Source organism: Aristolochia californica, unplaced genomic scaffold, assembly GCF_029961685.1.
Source record: "Aristolochia californica isolate CCGP_79_NKW_82.1479 unplaced genomic scaffold, dmAriCali1.0.hap1 SCAF_5, whole genome shotgun sequence".
Classification (NCBI taxonomy): domain Eukaryota; kingdom Viridiplantae; phylum Streptophyta; class Magnoliopsida; order Piperales; family Aristolochiaceae; genus Aristolochia; species Aristolochia californica.
In genome coordinates this window covers 41678529-41701750 of record NW_027182214.1, presented here as the reverse complement: position 1 = coordinate 41701750, position 23222 = coordinate 41678529, and the positions used below count along the sequence as shown (strand labels likewise).

At 36.5% G+C, this 23222-nt stretch overlaps 3 protein-coding genes across 4 annotated transcripts; all 3 read left to right on the top strand.

The window, feature by feature from the left end:
• Nucleotides 1–4279: 4279 nt before the first annotated feature.
• Nucleotides 4280–4981, top strand: LOC137965354 (uncharacterized protein At5g39865-like). Its single transcript, XM_068811661.1, has one exon. The coding sequence runs from the start codon at nt 4280–4282 to the stop codon at nt 4979–4981; it is 702 nt and encodes a 233-aa protein (XP_068667762.1).
• Nucleotides 4982–6696: 1715 nt separating this feature from the next.
• Nucleotides 6697–8358, top strand: LOC137965353 (protein NODULATION SIGNALING PATHWAY 2-like). The gene has a single exon (XM_068811660.1). It carries the CDS (start codon nt 6697–6699, stop codon nt 8356–8358), a length of 1662 nt encoding a protein of 553 aa, XP_068667761.1.
• Nucleotides 8359–15462: 7104 nt separating this feature from the next.
• On the top strand, nt 15463–22694 carry LOC137965967 (inactive receptor-like serine/threonine-protein kinase At2g40270). Of its 2 annotated transcripts, none has more exons than XM_068812385.1 (9): nt 15463–16050; nt 16142–16271; nt 17765–17836; nt 18447–18590; nt 18680–18793; nt 19577–20142; nt 20218–20408; nt 20865–20997; nt 21823–22694. In XM_068812385.1, exons 1-9 carry the CDS (start codon nt 15972–15974, stop codon nt 22419–22421), a joined length of 2028 nt encoding a protein of 675 aa, XP_068668486.1. In that variant the 5' UTR covers nt 15463–15971; the 3' UTR covers nt 22422–22694. The 2 variants fall into 2 exon arrangements, with proteins under 2 accessions (XP_068668486.1, XP_068668485.1); XM_068812384.1 differs by having other exon boundaries at nt 15465–16050; nt 18680–18817.
• The last annotated feature ends 528 nt before the right edge of the window (nt 22695–23222 follow it).

The window sequence follows — 23222 nt, the reverse complement described above, 5'->3', positions numbered from 1 at the left end:
AGATTTTAGGTGTGAGGTATATGAATTGGTTGTCAAACACCTAGCCAATACAACCCAGTGCAGAAAGTCAAGCACCTAACCTACGTGGACTAGGGATGGACGGAACCTAACCCATGTTGACCAGAACCAACTAGCTCTGACACCCACCGTTCCAGTTCCCTACCGCTTCCGTTGGGATTCGAACGCGGAACGTGGTGTCTAGCTCTGATACCACGTCAAACGCCTAGCCAATACAACTCAACAGACCGATTTGTTAAGTATGAAAAGTCAAGTACCTAACCCAGGTGGACCAAGGGTGAACGAAACCTAACTCAGGTGGATCGGAACCACCTAGCTCTGACATCCACTGTTCCCGTTCCCTATCGCTTCCGCCGGGATTCGAACGCGGAATGTGGTGCCCAACTCTGATACCATGTCAATGTAGGTTTTCGATGACTCACAGAACTCTGGTCTTCACGGAGACGAAGAGCATCGATAGAGGCTGACGGCACAGCCTAACAGGGAGCTCACAGCTCCTACGGTGGTGGACCGAAAATCACCTAGCTCTGACATTGGCTAAAAGCCATCATGTTCCATTTCAAATATGCATGAATAGGAGTCCAACACCCTTTATGATTATCCACTCTGATGTGTGGGGTCCAACAAATATAGCCTCTCTTAGTGATAAACAGTGGTTTGTTTCCTTTATTGATGATCACACCCGTATGACTTGGATTAGCTTAATGAAATAAAAAAGTGAAGTTTGTTCGTTGTTCAAACAATTTCATAGAATGATAGCCACTTAGTACTATTCTACAATACAAACTCTCCACCGTGACAGTGGTGGATACTTTGTTAATCAAGGTTTGAAATAATATCTAGATGATCATGGTATTACTCATCAAACTACTTGTCTGTACACCCCTCAACAAAATGGGGCTACAGAGCGAAAGAACCGTCGCCTTCTTGAGGTTGTTCGTACTTCCTTGTTTGAAACTCATATGTCTGATAGTTACTGGGGTGAAGCCATCACAACTGTATCTTATCTTATCAACCGAATACCCTCGAAGGAGAATAGGATTATTCTACTTCCGAATCTTCAATTCAGAGGGAGAATAAGATTGAATTGCAAACCTTTAATCATCATTTGGACACCTTGGATACTACAAATGGTAAGTATACAGATGACAACAGTGAACATCAAAATGATACAAATGAGCATGATTCACAGGATGGAGACATACAAGACCAGATGGAAGTGATGCAACCAGTCTTAGCTGACATCTTCCCCCCTTTATAATGTACCCATGGATCAATTGCTTTTTGAGTCCGAGTCCATGTCTAAGCCTCTGGTAAGTTTCAGAACTCAACTAAGAGTGTTACCTCATCGAACCACAAAAGGAAAACCTAGAGTCAATTATGAACCTCTTTTCACTTCTAAATTTCAGTATCCCATGCATAATTTAGTATTTTATCATAGATTGTCAAATGCAAATGAAGTATATGTGATTCAATTATCTCTTATATCTATTCCTAATAGTATGCATGAAGCCTTAAAAGATCCTAAGTAGAAAGAAGCTATGAATGAAGAAATGAGGTGCCTCCAAAACAATTCAACATGGGAAGTGGTTGACCTACATGTAGGAAAGATATCAGTCGGATGCAGGTGGGTATTTACCATTAAATATAAAGCCGATGAAACTATTGAAAGGTTCAAAGCATGACTTGTCGCCAAAGGATATACTCAAACTTACGGGATCGATTACATGGAGACATTCGCACTAATGGCCATAATCAATTTACCATTAAATATAAAGCTGGTGACACTATTGAAAGGTTCAAAGCATGACTTGTCACTAAAGGATATACTCAAACTTACGGGATCGATTACATGGAGACATTAGCTGGCCACAATCAATATTGTTCAGATTCTACTATCTCTAGCTGTGAATCTTGACTGACCCTTATATCAATTTGATGTTAAAAAATGCATTTTTATACGGAGATCTCCAAGAATAAGTATATATGGAATTACCTCTTAGATATATTATGTAAACCAAATGATGCAAATAGGTATGTACACTGAGAAAATCCCTATATGGTTTAAAGCAGTCCCCGAGGGCGTAGTTTGAAAGATTCACCAATTTTATGAAATCTATTGGATACAAACAAAGCAACTCAAATCATACTGTCTTCTTGAAATCTAACAAGGAGGCAAGTACAACTCTTATTGTGTATGTTGATGATATGATAATAACTAAGAATAATCCAGAAAAAAAAGCATTGCAAAGTCATCTTTCCAGAGAGTTTGAAATGAAAGATCTTGGCTACTTAAAATATTTTCTTGGTATTGAAGTGTTAAGATCGAAGGAAATGATTTTTCTATCTCAACAAAAATATGCTTTGAACTTGTTGAAGAAAACTAGTGTGACAATATGTAGTCCACTCAATACTCCTATGGAAGAAAATCTAAAATTGGGAACCCATTCAAATCCAGTCACTGCTAACAAAGAACGTTATCAAAGATCAGGAGGTTAATGTATATTGCACATATTATTCCAGATTTAGCTTATATACTAAGTGTGATTAGTCAATTTATATACTCTCTAAGTGAAGAATATATAAATGTCATCAACCGTATCCTATGCTACTTGAAATCATCTCTAGGGAAATGAAATGTATTTAAAAAAGGAGACAACTTAGATTCATACGGGACAGAGTTGTTGCTCTGTTCTTCGGGTTAAGGAGAAGAAGATTCTCCTAATCTAATACCATTCAAGAATAAAAATTCAATTTCTGTTATGTATTGTAGTCACATCGTCGGGCTCACATAGTCGGGATTACTTGAGTTTTTAGATAAGGAGAAGAAATCTCAACTAGAATCTTATTGCTTTTGGCAAGTTCTTTGAAATCTTCTTCATTTCCACGACAGGGACAGGGTACTGGTAATGTATTCGACAAGAAGCCGAACTGAAATGAGGCCGCGAGCGTCGTTTCCTGACGATTTCAGTCCTCGAGTCGGTGGGCCGATGCGGCTATGATTAGCTAACACAGTCCCTCTTGTGCTCCCATTTATTGCTTTTTTATTTTGATCAAAGGGTAAGCAAAAAGAAGCAAGAAAACAGCAGAACTTTAATGAAGTATTCAATTAACCCAACAAAAATAAAATAAGAAAAATCTTTTTTTGTTTTTTGTTTTCAAGAGCATTCCTCAAGAAGACACAGGTGGTGGAATTCTACAATCAGTACGAATAAAATGAAGTTGAAGGAGTCACAAAGTGTAGATAAGAGAGGGAGAAACCTCTCAATCGACCCTCTAAAACAAGTCCAGGTTGTTCACTTTCATGTGGTGTTCATAGAATTTTTATATTTTTCCCACCCACCAGTTGAATTACGTCTATTTCTCATCACGCATGGTCGGTCGAAGATGCTCCACTTCTGAGCAATCCAGGTTCAATACACTGAATGCTCCTTGTTTTCTCTTTCAACTCCCTGCTCCTCTACGATTCTGCTTCTGCTATCAAATCTATCAACCTGTGATGTCGTTGATCTTAGTAGCTTTTCTGCTTCCACAAGGTTCAACTCTTTTCTAATTCAAAACACTGTTTTAAGGGTTAATTCCTTTTTCTGCATTGATGCTGCTTCCTCCTTCGTATCGATTCTTTTCGTTTTCAAAACTCACTAGCTTTTCATTCTCTCTCTTTCAAATGGGTTGACTCTTTTACTGTGGTGAAGCCTTTCAGCTTTTCTACCAAAGGGAGTTAAACTCTCTTTTAAATTTATAATTCACTATTTATAGGTCAACTCCTTTTGGATTTCAAAGCTAATCTGCAATGGACTTCATTGGAATCTAATGGCAAAGCAGAAAGTGGTGATTTGTGAATGTTTTGACCTGGCCTTCAATCTCATTTTCTAATTAAAGCCTAATCCCTTCCTCAATCTTCTCTCATGTCTTCAACTCTCCCCGTGAGATGCAAACCCACCACCGGTTAACAAACTTAACAACCCTCGATACCCTTCTCTCCTTTTCCATCTGAAACACAGCTTCTCTCTCTCTTTTTGGGTTCTCTTCCTTCTCTCTCTCCTGTAAAAGAAAAAAAGGGGTCCTTGCCCGTCTGCTGCTCCTGCTTTTGCAGTTCGGCCCCCGTTCTGCCAATTCCCTTGCTTGAAGCAATCCATTCGCAAGATAACATAGGAGAGAGAAAAAGAGGGAAATCCTTTAAAATCTTTGTGCTTTTATTCAACAGAATCTCCTGGTTGGTTTGGTTTCCTTCACTTATTCGTCTTCGATCTCTTTCCCGATGTGGCCGCCGTGGGGAAAATCCCCTCGTCGGAGCCCGTCGCCCTCGCAGTCCTTTGCATTCCCCTCCTTTAAAGATGTCCAGAGCCTCGTGGAAAAGACCACTCACGACGCCGAAAACCCAAACATTAGAAAGGCCTCCTCCATCTTCCACCGCGTCCGGATCGCCGCGACAGCCCTTCGCGCCTGGAACTCGCTCCCCACCCATGTTGACCCCGACGCCGCCGCCGCCGCCGCCGTTGGTGGGCTTGAGCAGGAGAAGAAAATCGTCGTCTACTTTACCTCCCTCCGCGTCGTAAGGAAAACCTTTGAGGACTGCCGGACCGTCCGATCGATCCTCAAGGGCTTCCGAGTCTCTATCGACGAGCGGGATCTGTCCATGGACGCTAGGTTTATGGACGAGTTGCAGGGGATCCTGGGTCGCCACAAGAAGCTCACGCTGCCTAGGGTTTTCATCGGCGGCAAGTACGTCGGTGGTGCGGACGAGATACGGCAGATGCACGAGAACGGTGAGCTGAAGAAGATAATCGAAGGGTTCCCCACGGAGAATGGTGGGTTCTGCGAGGCCTGTGGAGGAATTCGGTTCGTGCTGTGTTATGCATGCAATGGTTCCCATAAGTGTTATTTGGAGAAGGGTGGTTTCAGAAGCTGCATAGTCTGCAATGAGAATGGTCTCATCAGATGCCCTTCCTGTTGCTCTTGAAGAACAGGGAAGGAGAAACCTACAGGAAAACAGAGAGAAGGGGAAGGATAACTTTTCTTTCTTTTCTTTTACATATCTTTTTCTTTTCTTTTTTCGTTTGATATCCCCTTCTCCGTTTTTCTGTGGTTTTATTACTTTAATGATCATAAAAGGCTTGATAATGAAAAAATTGAAAAGAGAAAACAAGGGGAGGAAGAGCTTTCTGTGTATTTTGTCTCTGGTATGCTTTTTTCCTTTTTTTCTTTGTGTATCATGTCTTCAGTAGCTCAAGCATACTTGGGAGAAGAAATTGAAACCTACCCTTAACAAAGGTAGTTTATTAAAGGCTTGCCAATTTCTCTTTCTCATATAGCATCTGTTAATATCAGTCCTTACCACCATCCAAGTACAGATGAGCATTTTGACAGCTTAAATTCTCATTCAATTCTGTGTTATATCCCCATAACTTTACCTATTTCTTCCACCTTGAAACTGTTTGTGAAAAGGCCTATGTGGGCAATTAGATGTTAACTTTGTTTTAGATTTTCTTGGTCTTGGACATATTTAACTAATCCAAGGAACAGCTCATCTTGACGACCTTTTCTCACTCAAATCTAGTTTTAAAATGTGTCATCTGAGTAATTCTCATTTTTTAGTTCTGGAAATCAATTCATTCATTTATGCTCTCCAATGCTAATAGAATATTGATGTGGGAATGTGCATAGAAAACCAAAACTGCTCTTTATCTTAAAGGAAACAGTAATGGATGAATGAGGAGTATTAGGGAGGGTGATTGACTGACTGACTGACTATCTTTGGGCAAGTGTAGCTTTCTCAAGAATTGTCATTTTCATGTGCATGTCACTAAGTGGAAAGTGAGACAAAGATAAGGACATGATGAAAAGGAGGGAGCCAGGCATGTGAAGGTGGTTGCAGGGTCACATAGAGCAGGGAATACTTACATAATTTCATTCGTTAAAAGAAGGGAGTAGGAGGCAGGTGGTGGGGGGTGGGGGGTGGATGGTGGAAGACAGGGAAGGTTTATTATGTGGCTCATGCTTCACTGTGTCAGGCCATCGATTGCATGTGAATGGAAACACTAACTTTGCACTTCACAATTCCCTTTCTCCTTCTTTGTTTTTTCTGATGTTTGGGTGGAAATGTCAAGAAATAGCTTCTTCAATTGTAGATGATGTTTGTGGGATTTGGACCCTGTTGCATGTGACACTACTTTGTATAAAATTTGATTCTTAGTTACTAATTTGCTTGCAAACTCACCAAACTAAGCTAAGATAAGAAATTTAGTAGAACTCCTATGTTACTAAAATAATTACTCCCCGCAGCTACTTTTGGGCTCGACGGCCACGGAAACAATCCAACAAAGTTCGTTAAACGAGCACCAGAGGAATTGCTGTGAAAGTGAAATGGGTATTTAATATTGCTGATTGAAGGTGTTCATGGCAGCTTGATTTCTATTTTGTTTTACATAATTTGGTTAGAGATAAGGGATGAAGACCCGTATGACCTTGGTTTCAGAACTAGTTGGGTTACTCGGAATTGAATATCAGAAAGGATAGTCTCCTGTTCTCAATTATTATCTTTCTCTAATGTTTTTGTCTTCTTTTGTGCCCTCCAACCTGTATATAAACTCAAATATCCTCTCTTCCCTGTGATCTTCTTCCCTTTCTTCTTGTTCTCTGATCTTTCTTTATATTCAGTTCTTTTTCTGCACAATAATGATGATGGATTCACAGTTTCTTGCTCAGCCTTCGTGGGTTGATTACTGTTTCATTGATTTCGACACACATGGACCGGTCGAGGTTAGTGATTTTCAATTCTCCTCTTCACTCGACTCCTCAGGGGATTCCCCTGACTTTTGTTCAATCCCTTGCTTCTCTTATCCCCGCGGGGATATCATGTTCACTGCTGCTGTGTCGGATATTGAAAGTATCGGCCCTCTAGGAGAATTTTCATTTGATTTGGATGAGTTTGACGTTTTCTCAAACGCCCATCGCTCGCAAACAGAGGAGAAGGGAGATGTGAGTGAATCGGTGGACACTCTTACTTCAGAATATCTATCCTTGAACGACGAAGGAAGTATGAGCCAGTCGATGGATCAGACGATATCGTTCCCAGCTTCTGCTGTGAAAGAAGGAATAAGCATGAGCCCATCAACAGAGTCCAGCACAGCTTGTTCCTCCAACCAAATAATCAACCTGAGTATTCCAGTCGTCTTTCCCGAATTGTTCACTGAAACTGTCAAGCATTCAGCGATTCTGAATCTGCTCAAAGCTCACGGGGACGCCATGGACAAAAGATTCTTCGAATTGGGAGAGGTGATCGTGAGACGAATCTGTCAAATGGTTACCCCCACAGGCGCCTCCCTGAATCGTTTCGGTTATTACTTGTTCCGCAACTCTGGCAAACAGAGGAACCACCTGAATCAAGAATCGAGTAAGAACTACAAGCCCGCGTTCAGGGCCTTCTACGACATCTGCCCTTACGGTCGGTTGGCTCACTTCGTAGCCAACGGGACCATTCTCGAATCCATTCCAGTGGACACTGAAATCGTCCACATCGTTGATTTTGACATGCGAGAAGGGCTCCAGTGGCCTCCCTTGATCGAGGCCGTGGGACGTGGACGATTGCTACGGATCACGTCGATAAGATTTAGGGAGAATACGAACGAAGATCACCTTCAGTGGAGCTTCCAGGAAACACAGAGGAACCTTCTTGAGTTCTCACGCAGTCGAGGATTTAGAATAACAGTGGACGAGATGGACATGGAAGAGCTCGCGGCAGAGAAAAAAAGGATCAAGAAGAGAGGAGGAAGAAAAGAGTGGATGGTCTTCAACTGCATGACGGATCTCCCTCAAATGGGCAAGAAGAGACATAAAAATACAACCCATGTATGGAATTTTCAGAAACTGGGTAAGGAGATTCTATCTAATCTCAACTCCAACAAAATCATATCTACTGGTAGCGGGATCATAGTTTTCGGAAATGGAGATGGGTTGGACACGAGTATCGGAAACGAAATCCGATTCGGCAGACACTTTGATGGATGTCTGCAACATTTCAGTGCTTTGCTCGAATCAATGGAGTGGCACTTTCCTTCGGAGCTATCTGATGCAAGAATCACAATGGAAAGCTTATTCGTCGTTCCCTCCATCTCTTCTCTTGCATGCTTCGACAAGTGGGAAGAGACCAGGGAAGCCTACTTTGGCCCGCCCATAGAATTGGAGACATGGAGATTGAGCAACGACGTGTTGCAGGAAGCGATGGAGATGGTGAGAGGGAGAGGCCCTTACACGGTGAAGATTGCAGGAGAGAAAGGGAACGAAATGGTTTTAGAATGGAGAGGGACTCCATTGGTGAAGGTCTCTGCTTGGAGATAGAGAGAGAATAGTTTAGATAACATAATTCTTTTCAATCATGCATACACATCCAATCTGTATTCAATCATATCTAACCCTGTTATAACTTTGTAACCTGCACAGATTCACCATGATTTGTTAATGAAAACAAACATGCTTGTTATTTGGAGTAATTGATTGGATTCGAGTTGATTCAAGAAAAGCTTATGGTCTCTGCAATCTTTTCTGTTCCAGAAAACCCTGAATCTATTGAAGAAACAACCATGAAACTATTTGCATGAAACTAGAAATTGGAAACAGAGAAAGCAGTGGCGCCAATCATGGATTTGGATCGTGTTTGTCGATGATCAATTATCTATTCAATGCCTTTGATAAGAAGCTTTTACTAGATGATGTTTTAGCTACTAGTTGTTTGCAATGTCCCTGGTATGTGTTTTCAGCATCTCCACTGAGCTGAGACACTTCCGCGAAAGGAAATCTTTCCTAGGAGATTCTTACATTATAAATTGCAGGAGATATCATCACTTCACTTCGCCCTCCCTACCAGTTGTCTCTCAAGAGTTCAACGTAGAAAGATCTCCGAGCGAAGCTCGGTTGGCCCTGGGTTTCACTGTCAAACCCTATTTGATTTTATTTTCATGCAGCTATTTTTATATGGTTTAAAGAGTCCTCACAACCGAATCAAACTCTGCATCTTCTGTGCTCCTATTCAAGATTGATACCAGTTTTCACAGAGTCCGAAAACTAAACTCATTCCATCTAAATGAAAAAAAAAAGAAGAAGCTTTCCCTTCTCTTTCACTGTACATTCTATCCAATATAAGTCTTGGTAAAAGTTTCGGCTCGTTGAGAAAGTGGGGAGAGCCCAAAAGTTAAAGACTCTTGCGCTATTGGTATCATTCTTGTTCTCTTCCATTGGCCGTTTCCGGAGACAAGAAAAAGAGAACGGGACCTGATGATCATCGAATTTAAAAAAGAAGCTGCAAGCTTTTGTGCTGTTTTTACACGGTTTCTTGATGCGCACTCAGACTCTGATCTTCTTTTTAAATTGAACGATGTCGCATCGTAAGTTCGCCGGTTGGGGTGGGAACTTGTTGGAGCCTTTCTGCTGAATGATGGGGAAGAAGGCTTCAAAGAGATTTAAGTATATAGTAATGAGTAAGCTAAATTAATAGAAACCCAAGTTTTGTTGCAGGTGTTCGATGAAATGACAAAGAAAGTGTCTTGCACCAGTTGGGTTCTGAGTTTAATAAACTGCAAGCTTATCTGGATGAAGTGACGAAGAGGGTAACAGCCAAAAGTTTACCCTTGCCTTAAATGTGACATATGAGCTGTTCCTATGACTAAACTAACTTAAAAAGGTGTTCATATGATAATTTAATTTAATAAATTTAAATTTTATATGATATTTTTATTATTTTTTCTATTAATAAGTTAAGATAGTTTTTAACTTGTCTGAATTAATAAATAATTAAATTAAATTTATTTATTTAATTAAATATATAAAAATAAAATACTTAAACAAATTTTACATAATCAAATTGTTACTTTTTAATATCTAAACTCACTCTTAAAATATTAATTTAATATAATATTAAATACCATAATTTATGTAAATAAAAATGTTATTATACAAAATTAATTTTATAGATTTAATTTTATAAGATAGTTTTATTTAACTAATCAAAAATATATTTTTAACTTGTTTTTAATTAATAAATAATTAAAACAAATCCTTAATTTTAATCAAATTGTTACTTTACAATATTTAAATTCTCACTCTTAAAATAGGCATTAAATATAATATTAAAAATAATAATTTTATATAAATACAAAAATATTTTATTATATAAAGTTGATTGAATATATTTAAAATTTATTTCAGATAGTTTTATTTGACTAATATAAAATAAATATTAACTAATTTTAAATTAATATAATTTTAAATTAATATAATTTTAAAATAATTTAAACTTATTTTAAATTAATAAATAATTTTTAAAATTTATTTATTTATTAATTAAATATATAAATATAAAATGATAAAAAATACTTATTTTCTTAATATCCAAATACTTATCAAATTTTTAATTTTTTAATATCTAAATTCTCACTCTTAAATTAGAAATAAAATATAATATTAAAATCATGAATTTATATAAATAAAAGAGAAAATATTTTACTATATAAAATTACTCTGATAGATTTATACGATAAATTTATTTAACTATTATTTTAATAAACAAAGATAAATTTCAACTTGTTTAAATTAATAAACAAAAAAAATTGACATAAGATTTTTTAATTAAATATATTAAAATAAAATATTTAAAACAAATACTTAATTTTATTACATCCAAATGCAAGAGTGAGAAGGCAGAATGAGCAAAGCAAGAGTGAGAGAGCTGAGTAAAGTGAATTTACTAGCCTTAACCAAGTGATTTTACGTTCGTGGAGCAAGCTTGAAATTTCTTTGGGCTTCTATGCTTTGCTGCTACGTCTCTTCCACCGGTCACTTCCTGGTTCAGAGGAGTTCCAGTAGCTGAGTTTGTATTGTACACAACGAATGCTGTTCGGAAAGATGATGCAAAGCCACTGTTCGATTAAATGCCAGCAGTTGGCTGGCTTTTATGGCGCAGGTTGTTGTTAATGAGCATCACCAATTCGGCTCTTTTTTGGTTGGTGTTGCAGACTCGCAGCTCTCACATTCACTACTTTGCCTTGCCCTGTCTGCCATGTCAGTTTTAATCTTCCCTGCGCTCAATACCTTCATTGATTTCTCGCACTTCTAGTTTTTCATTGGCTTTAGCTCTGGTCTTTGTTCTTTTGCAAATTAATCAATTGTAATCTGGTCTTTCTCACCTCACCCAACTCACCCACCTCAAAAAGTATTGAGGTTCAAGAGAACTGAAAAATGAATACAGAAAGTGTTAGCTGTTTAGCCTTGTCTCCCTGTGATGGACCCTCATTTGAACTCATGCTTACATACATGGCTCAAGAAGAAAAGATTTCTTGTTGGCAGGAATTTTTTCCATTACTTGTTTATCTAGAATAGGCAAAATTTTACATTAGCTAATATCAACTCATACAAACAAAAAAGAAAAAAGATTGTTTAATTTGGTAAAATGGTTTTGTAAGATGTCAACTAGAGAAACCACCAGTGGGAAGAAGAAGACTTATGTCTTTGCATCAAAGCTACGCTAAGACAATATAAAAGAAAAGAACAGCCACCTCAAGAAAAGAAAAGCTAGTGACATCTGCACTCTGATTATGACTTTGGCCCCATTTTATTCCCACTATCCCAATTTCTTTTTCTTTTTTCTCTTTCTTGTCTTCTTTCTTTATTCTCGTTGTTTGTAGTTGCAACTTTGAATCATTGCTATACAGATTGCAGCAGAATAACCAAATGGGTGATGGACAAAGATTGATGCCCTGCTGCTATAGTTTTCACACAGAAAAAACATACCTATCAGAGAAGGAAAAGGTAAGAGGGAGAAAGGAGTCAGTTGCCTCTGGACATGAAGCTTATAAGTCAAGAAAAAAGGACTTCTTATCTTTCATATTGTGATTACTTTCAGCAGTAACAGAAGATCCAAGGTAAGAGGCAGAGAGGAGTCAGTTGCCTCTGGACATTAAGCTTATAAGTCAAGAAAAAGGGGCTTCTTATCTTTCATTATTGTGATTACTTTCAGCAGTAACAGAAGATCCCAATACCTTCTTCTCAATCTAAGACTAGAATTAGATTTACCTTCTGATCACTCCCAGCTTTCACCTCAACAAAACTTCTTATTGACCATGATTTATTGCTTTAGTTTTACCAGACTAAATGAAGCTGAGCTAAAAAATTTCAACATTAATGAGTTAGGCACTTAGTATAGTGCGATACCTCAGAAGCTTTTATATTACTCTGATTACGAAAGGAATAGGGTGCCCAAACAAGACTGTCATTTAGAAAAAGAGACTGGTAGAACAAATTAAATAAAAGAGAAACACTGAAACTGATGCTGAACACTTGGCTTTTTATGATTGAAGGCTGCATTTTGTTTGATGGTTAGGAAGGACTAGTAGTTGTTGGTTGAAGAACAGATAACTAATGAAAATCATCAAGTTGCAGCAAGAAGGGAGAAATGGTGAGTGAAAAGAGCTTTTTAGAATGGAATCTAGTAGCCACATAGATAGATCCCACTCAACAGATGTAAGACAAAGGCACCAGAATTTACTACCCTACAACACTTTATTGAGAAAGGAGGCCACTACTTATCCTCTTTCTCTCCCATCACTTAAAATGGAAAGGATTTTTTTTTTTTTTGGAATTTTTGGGGAAGGAAAGTAATTCGTCATTGACTGATAGAAATTAAGTACGCAACATAGAGAATATAGAGAATCTGAGTTAAATTTAACTACATACATAGATAAGTTTTGCACCAAGTAAATAACTCTTCCTTGGTTGAATCTTCTTCTCATAATACTCATGTCCATTAGAGTTATATAAGACTTTTCTATATTTATTCTTCAACACTCCCCCTCGAGCTCAAGAATGTAGCTTCAGCTTGTAAAGAAAAAAATTCTCAAGCTTCAAACTTCTTTGGTTGAAAAATTCTTCTTCTTGTTCTCTCCCTTAAAATATTCTAATCACATAAAATTATCCACACCATGTGGAATAAAATATTTTTTTCTTATACTTTTCCTAATCAATATAGGGAAAAAAAGAACAAAAAGACCCCCAACTTACAAATAAGTATGTGAGAAGAAAAATAACTCTAGTCAACAAAAGTCCATATACCGGTAAAAAAGTGTCAAAGTTTTTAAAAAATTATGCTCAATTTTAAAAGCGAAAAATACCCAATTTCAAGGTACAAAAAATGAGACTATTCACAATTTAAGGATAGTTAAAAAATTCACCACTTTGATGGTGAAAAGACTTGACTCACATTGGATATTGGGGATGCTCCTGTTCTTTACAGATAGTAGCACTCATACTTCAACTGAAAGGAAGTGCAAATAAGGAAGCGCTTATAATTAATAGATTAATCAAAGTGACCAGTCTTAACACAAAAAAGGGATAAAAAAACTTAGAAGACTAGTAAAAAGGATTTACATTGGTAAAGACTTGTACTATAGTTTGAAAACAAATAGGATACCTGTCAAAATAAAACTAGCAACTAAAAAAAGAGGAACAAATGGCTTTAGCTCTTTGAAAACATCAAATTGAGAAAACAGCCTATTGGGTTGAAAATAAACTCACAGAGCTATCTTGTGATATATATTTCTCAATATAAATTCTTGTTCTCGATGATATAAAACGTCTGAAAACAATGAAGTTTTTTGCTGCTTCAGATGTTGATTTCTCCTTTTAGAAAAATTCGATTGACCAATTTTTTTTTACATTGGAAACTAGACTCGTTGATCTTTCAAAAATATATAATTTGCAATATTAAAAATGTGTTATGATAGTGCAAATTTCAAGGAAGAAATAAGTGTTGGGAAAGAAAAAAACTAAAAAGAAAATAAATTAAAACAAAAACTAATAGAGATGAAAGATAAGAAAAAGGATACATTTTCTCTATGGGTTGGTTGAGTTAACTAACAAAACTTGATTTTGATACTATGTTGAATTTCTAGAGAAGTACAATAATTCATTTATTGATGTAAATTAAGTACATTAGGTATCTATTTATAATAAAAATATACATATAATTCGAGTTAAAATATTTAACTACCCATATCGCAATTACACTTAAAGTATAATTTCTATAATAATTAAATAACTCTGATAAAGTAGAAGTCTAACAATTCTAAATTTCTTCCTTGATTGAACCTTTTTCCCATGAGGCTTCTTTCCATAAGAGTCATGTAAGATTCTTTTATATTTGTTCTTCAATAGTACCAAACTTTTTTAGATTAATCATTCAACATATAAAATCACTTTCGTCTTTCTCTTAAAAAAATATTTTGTTAAGATTAATTTATATTTTAAGGGAGTGAAGTAATTAACCCAGTCTAAAAATGACGGAAGATAACTTTCACGTTTCTCCGTTTTCACTTATTTTTCTTTTTCTCTCTCAATCATTAATGGTAAGCCAACTGAATTGAGACTAAACTGAAATCAATTAATTATGATAAGAAGAAATATTTTTCATTGAAGAGGCCAGCTTTCTTAACTTTTTCTTTCTAAATGGAACATTTTATGATGCATCATTTAAGCTTATGGAAGAGTTGGTGTCCCCAGTCCAATTGTATCTCCTTATAATAATATCAAGAAATAATGATAAAGAAACCATAAAACTCAAGTCTCAAGCTCCTTTGCTTTGAACAAAATAATAAAATAATAAAATATAAATAATATTATTGGTGACAAAAATAAAAATACATGTGTCTAGGCTTTTATTTTGCTTAACATTATTAGAGGTCAAAATTACCTTAATTTTATAAGCTTGAGACCATGTGTTTGGCAATTATAAGTTAATAGTTCATTCAATCATCACATGGGTTGGCTTGAGAGCTGATCTCACTCTTAGCCTTTCCCTAATTTACATCACGTAGGTAATATTATTTTTCACATTTATCCAAACAAGAGAAACTATATTTTTCATCTATTTCCTCTCTCATAGAGATAACAGAAGAAAAAAAAGTCGGTGGTTGAACCTGTTGATACGTGAAGTAAATAATTCTTTTTTATAATGAAGGTAGACAGATAGATGTCAAACTTATACCATAATTCATAAAAAAAATACAAGAAAAATGATAATATATGAAAATACATATAAAATTCCCAATCAGTGTGTTGGCCTGCCTGGAACCTTTGTTTGAGGTTTTCAGAGATGTTTTGATTTTTTTTTTTGGAAAATTTGGAGTTCTATGAAAAGGAGATCCAATTCATCCCTACGCTTTCCAAGTTCAATATAAAAAATTGATTCTTTAGTTTAATCTCAAGTCTCAAGCTTCCGAAAAGGTCAGTAAGTTGGTTGTCCAACAGCTGCGATTGGGTCAACTCACCCATACCGTGGTCTTGAAGCTGAGCTCTATAACTGAAAATTCAAGATAATCGAAGAGCAGGGAGGCTTCCAGGTAATTTCTTCATTTCCAACAAAACCCAATAAACCAAGATATGGTAAACAGCAAACAACAGAAAAGCTTGTTGGAGACGGCGACATGGATCGATCAACCTCTGGAAATGCCCCATTTCACACCTTTTCAAAAAATTCTTCCCTGTGATTAAACAATCCCACCTTAAAATGCCCATTACACGCTTCACTCACATGACCTCTCTCGCCGCCACGTGATTGAGGTCGGCTGTAATTTAAATACTCTGTAGGAAGAAGAGCTCATAAACGCGTCAAATGAATGCAACTACAGGAGCAGCTATCTCACTTGTTTTTACTTTAGCCCACGCGAGAGAGAGAGAAGGGAGGAGGAATACAGCTTTGAAAAGGTCTGCACAGTTAGAATTCCTATGGTCTGCTGCAAACCCATTTCCGTGTTGAATTTTTCTGTACAGGAACTCACATCCCTTGCCAACTTGCTAACCTGTTCAATCTTGGAGTCGTGAGAAGTCCGGCTGGTTGCATGCCTGTGGTGGTTATTTGAGTTTATTTGATCGGAGAGAAGAGAAGAAGTTCATGTTTTGGAGAATAGATGGAAACATATAGAGTTTTTCTTGGTTTTTCTTTGCTGTTGCAGAGTTTTTTTCAGTGCCGATCGCTCAATTCTGAAGGTTGCCTTTTCTTCCTCCGTTACTTTTGGGTTTCAATTTTCAGTTTTATTGGGTATGACGGGATTTTCATGGTAAGTGGTTCCGGTCTCAGGTTGGGCACTATTAAGTTTCCGGGATCGCATCGAGAGAGATCCTTTTGGCGCTTTGTCTAGTTGGGGTGCTGGTGATGATCCCTGTTCTTGGTTCGGAGTTGGGTGCTTCAACGGCAACGTTGTAACTTTGTAAGTAAATCTTTCATCCTTAGAATGTTGTTAAAAACGTGTATCGGTCTGTTTGGAGCTTTTATATAGTTCGCTAAAGAATTTGGATAATTGACAGAAAGCAAGAGATGCTGATGGCTAAATTAACTTGCTGGGAAAAACTTCACATGAGAATGATGTTGAATTATGTGCCGGAACTTGAGGATGACACTACCTTTAGGCCATCTTTCCAATTGTTTTCAATTGATAAAGCATCATGGAGCCAACTCACCAAGTTGTAGAAACTCATCCCACGGTCTACCTTGGAACTGAGAGTGTGAAAAATATGGACAGCAACGACAAGAAGAGGAAATAGAACCAAACTAGTGATTTAACCTTAATGATAAGCAAATGATTGACATGGTGAAACTTTGCTTGCCGCTAATGAAGGTTATAAAAATTTCTTAGTCGTCTGCTAAAATTGATGACAAGGTCAGATCTTATTCATGGCTTGAGAAAGTGCTGGTTTGATATAATTATGCATCACTTTTTTTTTTCTGGATTTTATGACTTTTAGCATGCCTGTCTCCTATGAGCCTGCAAGATTTATGAAGAGTTTGAAACTGTCAGGCACTTGGTCATGGTTTTTATATTTCAATCAGGGATTAAGCCACATGTATGTGCTTCCTTTCCATTCCATACTGACTCTCACCTGTTGCAGATGTAGCCACTTGTTTAAAATTTAAGAATATAAATTTTTTAAACAGAATGGATCTCATATGAATGCAGAACTACATTGCTGTTATCATGTAATTTGATGTGGTATGAGCACTTAGGTAATTGAATTTGACAAAGGTTGCCTATATGCTTTTTTGGAAAGATGATTTTACTGTAGCCTTCAACTAGTTTTCATGCACAATATTGCAGCCACAAATTGAAAGTTTCAGATATCACTTGGTGTTGCAGGGCCTTAGAACCACCCCATATTGATGGTCCTAATTTTCTCCATTTTATCATAATAATAGATTATTGATGGTTAGAAAAGATAACAGATTCCATTCAGTTGTTTCTCTTAATGGAACTGCCAGAAGTAATGGTCTTTTCTTGTTTATTCAGGCTATGACCCTATCGCAAATCAACATCTGGATTCTCATATGTGAAGATGGTGCACTGTATTCTGTTTTCTCTATTCCACCAGAAAGTACACTTTTTAAGACGATCTAAATCCTAAAGAAACATGAAGCATCAATAGTTTTTTGAAATGTGCTTGAAATTGCCTTTTTTGTAAGAACCTTCAGGGAAGCGGTTTCTATAATTTTCTGAAAGATATATTGCTTTGTATGGGTTTGTTGACATCTTGGTAATTTGTTATGCTTGAGACAAAGGTTTAACTTTTATTGACTATTGTTGCCAAGTTTTATTGACAAAGTCTTAGAGGTGTTATTTTATTTCTTGTTCTACTCTCAATTCTGAGAATTGGTTATGGTCATATCTTCCATTGTTTTTTTGAAATCTAATATTTGATCTTCCTGCAGGAATTTGAACAGTCTCTATCTGGAAGGAACATTGGCACCTCAGCTGTGGCAACTTAGTCATATCAAATGCCTGTAAGTTTGCTTTAGATTCTATATGTGGAACTCACTACATCCAAGTCCATAAATTTTACTTTCTGAATATTTACTCGAGTGTTTCTTTTCAACTTGATTTTTTTTTTTTGAGAGAGAGAGAGAGAGGGAGTGGGGGTGTATCTACTTGATATTAGATACTTTTCATTTCATATAGATTCAGGTTTCATAAAGCTTACATCTTTATATATTTGGAATTGAAAACCTTGATGTTTGGGCTCACTATGATGGTTAAGAGTCTTACTGGTATAGAGAAAGTGAAGAGAAAAAAATCCAATGTTGGCCTTCATGGATGTAAAAGCATTCCTTAATGTGAACCGTGCACTTCTATTATTAACTCAATTAAATTGATGGCATTGAAACTCAAATATAACCAAGTATCACTGTATTAGACCAATCTTCTTTGATGTAAGACCAAGATATCCAAACAGCTAGGATGATTGATGGTGCAAGTATCTTCCACTTGTCATATCTATCTTCTTTTTTAGCAATGGTTTGTAGGAATCTTGTCTGTTTAGAGGAATTAGTCATTGGCATGATTTGGGGCATGCCATCAAGTAAATCAGAGCGCTAATGTCTGCATTCCTTGCAGAATCTTGAGCAACAATTCTTTCTCTGGTCCCATTCCAGATGGAATAGGACAATTGAGAGAGCTTGAAGTGTTGGATTTGGGTAAAAATAATCTTAGTGGAGCACTTCTGTTCAACCTCAGTGATATGCCAGCCCTTAAATACCTGTAAGTTGTGTCTTCTGCATTATTAGAAGTCTGCATTTATCTCTTTATTTTGAGTTATTAACTGTTATTTGTGTTATATTTACTTGCAGCATAATTAGCAATAACAGGTTTCTGGTTGGTGTGACCCCTCAAATATATGAGCTCAGTGTATATTCTGAGCTTCACATGGCGGAGATTGTGTCTGATGTTGAGAAGCAGACATGGTGGGATAATATCTCCATCCTTAGGTACTTCTATATTTTATTTATTTATTTTGCATTCAGAGAACTAATATATAAACTATTCAACCGTGCACAATCAGTGTATTCCTTTTCCAGGCTAATCAACCATGCGCAATCAATGTATTCCTTTTCTATGTGAACTTGTTTGGTAATCACGGGAAGGATTCTTCTATTAGCTTAAAACTTTTAGATTGGATTTAATCTTTGTGCAATCATCTAGATGTAACATATCACACTTTGTTGGACTTGACAAATATTTTTTACAGTATCTTCAGATTCAGTCTTCGACAGGAGAGCTTGTATTTTTGTTCAAGTTGTCTTTTGGAACCTCTGAATCATACTGAAAAACAGAAATAGAACCATGTGCAATTGGATTCTCTCTATCTTGTGCTCACAGACACTTGTAGGGACCTTGTTCTTTGCTTTTGTTTCTTGTTTTTGTTCCCTCATATCCATTTCTATACTATGCAGAAAAAAGTAGAAATTTTACAAAGATATGGAAGTAAAAGACAGAACAATAAAAAATAGAATGACATTGAGAAATATATGCTAAAATGTCTGGCAGAAATAGTGTATGCTAAAGGATGATTTATCTGTGTAACCATGCCCCTCCTTGTAGGCTCACATGCCAACCAGAAACATACCTGACCATAGTTTTGAAAAAAAATTAATGGAACTGAAAATCTAAAAACACTCTTCAATAATTTGTTTGTGATTTTTTTTTCTTTTGCTTGTTCATCTTGTGACTGTTGCCATTTCTTATAGGGTCATGGACCAAATTGATGCTGCTCAGACTAAACGAAGATTAATGCAAGAGAAGGACACAATTAGTCGCTTCGGACAACGTACGGATAAAACTAATTTTACTGGATCATCTTCTTCAGCCCCATCACCATCACCATCACCATCACCATCACCTTCACCATCTCCGGCATCTTCTTCCATCTCGCTGGCCTTGCCTTCACCATTGTCCTCTATTTCAACTCCTCCCAATTCTTCACCAACACCTGCACCTGCACCTGCACCTGCACCTGCATCAAACTCTGAGCCTGCTTCTCCTTCTCCACAAGAGCCTTCTATTAATAAACCTATTTCGCCTTCCTTTTCACGAGGACCACGACTTTCCCCTTTAGATAGTCCTTCTGCTTCTGGAGGAGCTCATCAAAGTCACACGTTTTCATGGGTTGTTTATGGATCTGTAGCTGTTGGAGTCTCCTTTCTCCTTGGCATTTCAGCCATTTTTGTTATCTTTTGCCGCAAAACTAAGGTGGTTACTGTCAGACCATGGGCTACAGGATTAAGTGGGCAGTTGCAGAAAGCATTTGTAACAGGTTTTCTCTCTCTTCAGATGGATGCCTTACTTTTTAAAATATTTTATTAGTTGTAATTATGATTTTCTTTTACAGGTGTACCTAGGCTGAAGAGACAAGAGCTTGAAACAGCCTGTGAGGATTTCAGTAACATAATTGGCTCTTCCCCTGATAGCACTCTATACAAAGGAACGCTTTCAAGTGGAGTTGAAATTGCAGTGCTTTCAAGTTCAATAACATCTCCAAAGGAGTGGTCAAAACATTTAGAAGCTCAATTCAGGAAGCAGGTAATGATCAGCTTAGAGGAGAATATTATTTTTTTATTTAGTTTGTTAGAAAATTTGTCCAGAAATATCTTGTTGTAAATTTTTTGTGAAAATTGATTCTCTTTCCTGATTACTTCAACTGAAAATTAAGAGAAGTATGAGAAAACGAGAAAATATGAAAATAACTGCATAAATTTTATATAAAAAATTTAGTCTATTTTTTTAAAAAAATCATTTTCACTTAAATTATTTTACAATTGAGATGTGCTGACAAAAGTAATGAAATGTTGAGTATGTCTCTTTGATATTTAGAGGGTGTTATAATGGGAAACCATATTTAAAATCTTACAAGATTTTCATTTTCCATGCTCAATATTGTTGTTAAATTTTTAATTTACTAAAGAGATCCAAATGTTGCTAAACTGTTGATCTTGGTATTGATAATTCAGATTGAGAGATTGTCTTGTATTTGTTCAGATTGAAACATTGTCAAAATTGAACCACAAGAATTTTGTCAATCTTCTTGGGTACTGCGAAGAAGAGGAGCCATTCACCCATATGATGGTTTTTGAATATGCTCCCAATGGAACACTGTTTGAACATTTGCATGGTGAGTTTCACTCTTTCAGTTATTGACTAGGATTGTCATTTCTCTTGTTCAGATATTTATCCTAAGAATTTGTATCTCATGATTAAGTAAAATTTTCTGCATAGGATATTCATGCTGTCAAGTTTATAGTACTCCAAAGGAGTCTAACATGATTGTGTGCATATATTCTCTGCATTTTATCATAGCTCCTCTCCTTACAGTATCCTCCTTGACAATCCCACTCTGCCTTATCAAATTCCTATCTCGGCTATCTTTTCCTTTTGGTCCTTGCACTTTTGCTCCAAATATGATGGATAAAGTCATAAGAATATGTTGGTTGCTTGTGCAACATGCTTTCCAAAAGATTTCTCATTTGATTTTTTTTGCTTTTCTTTTGAAAAAAATGAAGGAGATAAAATCAACGATAGCTTCATCTCAACTATATTCTGGTAAATGAGTCCTCCAGTTTGCGCGATAGTTGCCACCTTGGTTGCTAGGTTGTCGTCTGTGATGAGTCCTTCCTCATCACTTGTAAAATAGATGTATGATGAGAAAAAAACAAGTAGATTTCTGATTTTCTTTTACTTATAGATTCTTCTCTGAAACATAACTCCTGTGAACTCTGGATTTATGGGAGGGGACCGTGGTAACATCATGATATGGCTAGTCTTTTTTCAATATGAAGGCAAATAAAATAACAATTTTAATAGTAGTCAAGTTTAGTTTGTTTACTCCAAAATTTTATTTTCTTCAAGCAAATTACATCACAGAGATTTTGGATTCAACTGTGATGTGCTCATGTCCCAAACATCAGTAGCTAAAGTCAGGTTGTTTTGGTTCTTGCAGTAAAAGAAGCTGAACACTTGGACTGGCCTGCAAGATTGAGGATAACAATGGGAATGGCTTACTGTCTTGAGCATATGCACCAACTGAATCCACCCATTGGCCACAAAAGCTTACATTCAGCTGTTATCTACCTTACTGATGACTTTGCAGCCAAGATTGCAGATTTTGGATTTTTGAACATTGCATCAGCTGTTAAAATGAGAGCTGGAAACTCTGGCCTCTTAGAATCCTCATCCTCAGATCTTGAGAGTAATGTTTACAACTTTGGGATAATATTACTGGAGATGATGACTGGTAAGCTCCCATACACGGATAATGAGGTGCCGCTGATTGACTGGGCATCAGATTACATGAATGGAGCTCAACCGTTGAGACTTATGATGGACCCAACATTGACAACCTTTCAAGAGGAGGAAGCTAGTGCACTATGCAAGGTGATACGAGCCTGTATAAATCCTGACCCAAAGCAGAGGTCAACAATGAGAGAGGTAGTGAACCGATTGAGAGAAATTACAAGTATGAGCCCTGATGGAGCAACTCCACGATTGTCCCCTCTTTGGTGGGCAGAGCTGGAGATTCTTTCTACAGAAGCAAGCTAGAAATGGATCTCCAATCTTTCTTTTCTTTCCTTGCACATATACTGGAATGGGTAAGCGTTGCTTGCTCCTTTTGAATGCAATTATCATATCTCGTGTGTGAATGTTGTATATAGTATTATATATGGGTGCATACAATGTCGAGTGCTGCTCAGTTGTAGTTCGTTGTTTTGAAGAGTTGTGAGGAGTTCAAAGCGTTGCAGGCTCTGGATATTATGAAATTACTGTTACCAGTTGCTGATGAATCTTTCAATAACATGCTGCAATTTTCCCATATGAGATTATGAGTTCCAAAAGCTAGTTATTTTAAATCCATCTCCTTCTCTTTTCTTGGATAGCTTTGAGAAGGAACAAAGACGAATAGTATCTACATGATTCTTTTATCTCAAAATTTTATTTATTATATTTTATAATATTACATTAAAATTCATTATTCGATAAAATTATTTCTTTTGACCCTTTTAATAAAATCCACTAATACCATTTACTTAATGATAAAAATACCTAAAATCCTTGACATAATTTGTTCTATTTTAAAAAAGGGTTTAAAATACATAAATTTTATCATTTACTAGGTTTTTGGAAATGAAAATTCATCAATATGCATTTTTATGTCTAAAATTTTTATAGAGAGATTTGATAGGGAGAGAAGAGTGCCTGTTTAAGCGAGAAATGCTACAACTACTCTTAAATCTAACCATTACAGAAGAAGCAATCAATGGTAAGTTCTATTTTAGGAGAATTGAGTTGTAATCTTTCCAACAAAGAAGAGAAATTAACAGAAAAAAACAGATGTAATGAATC